The sequence below is a fragment of the Nestor notabilis genome, unplaced genomic scaffold (genome assembly GCF_000696875.1).
Source record: "Nestor notabilis isolate BGI_N333 unplaced genomic scaffold, ASM69687v1 scaffold23202, whole genome shotgun sequence".
NCBI classification, from domain to species: Eukaryota; Metazoa; Chordata; class Aves; order Psittaciformes; family Psittacidae; genus Nestor; species Nestor notabilis.
In genome coordinates, this window is record NW_009920056.1 from 17,142 (window position 1) to 18,280 (window position 1,139).

At 56.3% G+C, this 1,139-nt stretch overlaps 1 protein-coding gene across 2 annotated transcripts in view; it reads left to right on the forward strand.

The window, feature by feature from the left end:
- The window catches only part of LOC104402607 (syntaxin-binding protein 1), a 9,993-nt gene extending 9,036 nt beyond the window's left edge, over positions 1–957 (forward strand). For both annotated transcript variants that reach the window (XM_010010519.1, XM_010010518.1), the window contains exon 18: positions 655–957. In XM_010010519.1, the coding sequence (XP_010008821.1) occupies positions 655–737 (83 nt within the window). In that variant the 3' untranslated portion in view covers positions 738–957. The remainder of the gene's footprint in view (positions 1–654) is intronic.
- The last annotated feature ends 182 nt before the right edge of the window (positions 958–1,139 follow it).

The following is a 1,139-nucleotide window of genomic DNA, read 5'->3' on the forward strand; positions in this document are numbered from 1 at the left end:
CCCTTCCAGCAACGACTGGGTGCTGCCATGATCCCCCCCAGCTCCAGGGTGTGAATGGGCTGAAGTCCTGAGTAGATGGGAAAGTTCAGGTTTGCTCCTGTGGTCCCTTTTCCAAGGTTGCCAGTGAGGCCCATCATGGCATTCCCATGAGCCATGTGCTGGTGTGCACAGATCCAGACAGGCTGCAAGGGCAGCAGAAGGCAAGAGCCCTTTTCCTCCTCCTCGTCCACCCATTCCCTTCCCAGCCACCCCTTTGACCCAAGAATGCTCTGTGCAGGCAGGGGAAGAGCCTGGGGGCTGAAGAAGGTTCCTACATGCTGCCTGCCTCCATCTCTGTGGCTTTTTGGCATCCCCAAAGTGTCCAGGAGTGTCCCCACTGACCATAACCCTGCTGCACAGTCACCCCCAGCCCCTGCCTCATCCTACCCTGCTCCATACACCTCTTCCATTTCTCCTTTTCCATTCCTTTCCCATTATACCCCCTCCCAAGACGTACATTTCCTCGCAAGCATTTCCACTGGCGTGCGGGGCTGTGGCCACCAGGTAAGGCCTCGGGGGGAGGGGACTGGGGACAGCGGGGACATCAACCGGGGCACCAGCGGGGCATCCCAGAGCCATCACTGATGCTCCCCCTTCATCTCTTCTACCCCGCAGGGTCCACACACATCCTCACCCCACAGAAACTGCTGGATACGCTGAAGAAACTCAATAAGACAGAGGAGGAAAGCAGCAGTTAAAAGGACACGCCGCCGCCACCACTCGATGCAGAATCCAACCTTCCCCCTGGGTGCACCCAGCACCCAGCTCCGGCCCCAGCCCGGCTTTCAATCTTGTTCTTGTGTTGATCCCCCCCTTTCCCCTCCCACCGCTTTCCCAATCTCATTTTATCCACAGGGAGGGGACAACAGCCGAAAAGAAATACATTAAACTCGATGCGTTGCATTGAAAAGAGGAAAAGAACACAAATTCTCTCTATATTTGTAGCTGCAGCTATTGGAAACACCCAGGAGCTTGTTACGGAGTGACCCATCCACCCATTGCTGGCCTTTTTCCTAACACTCCTCCAGGGAATGTGGTTCCATGTGGATGGAAGGATGGATGGACACCCTGCCATGGCTCCAGCCTCTGCACAGGGCTGG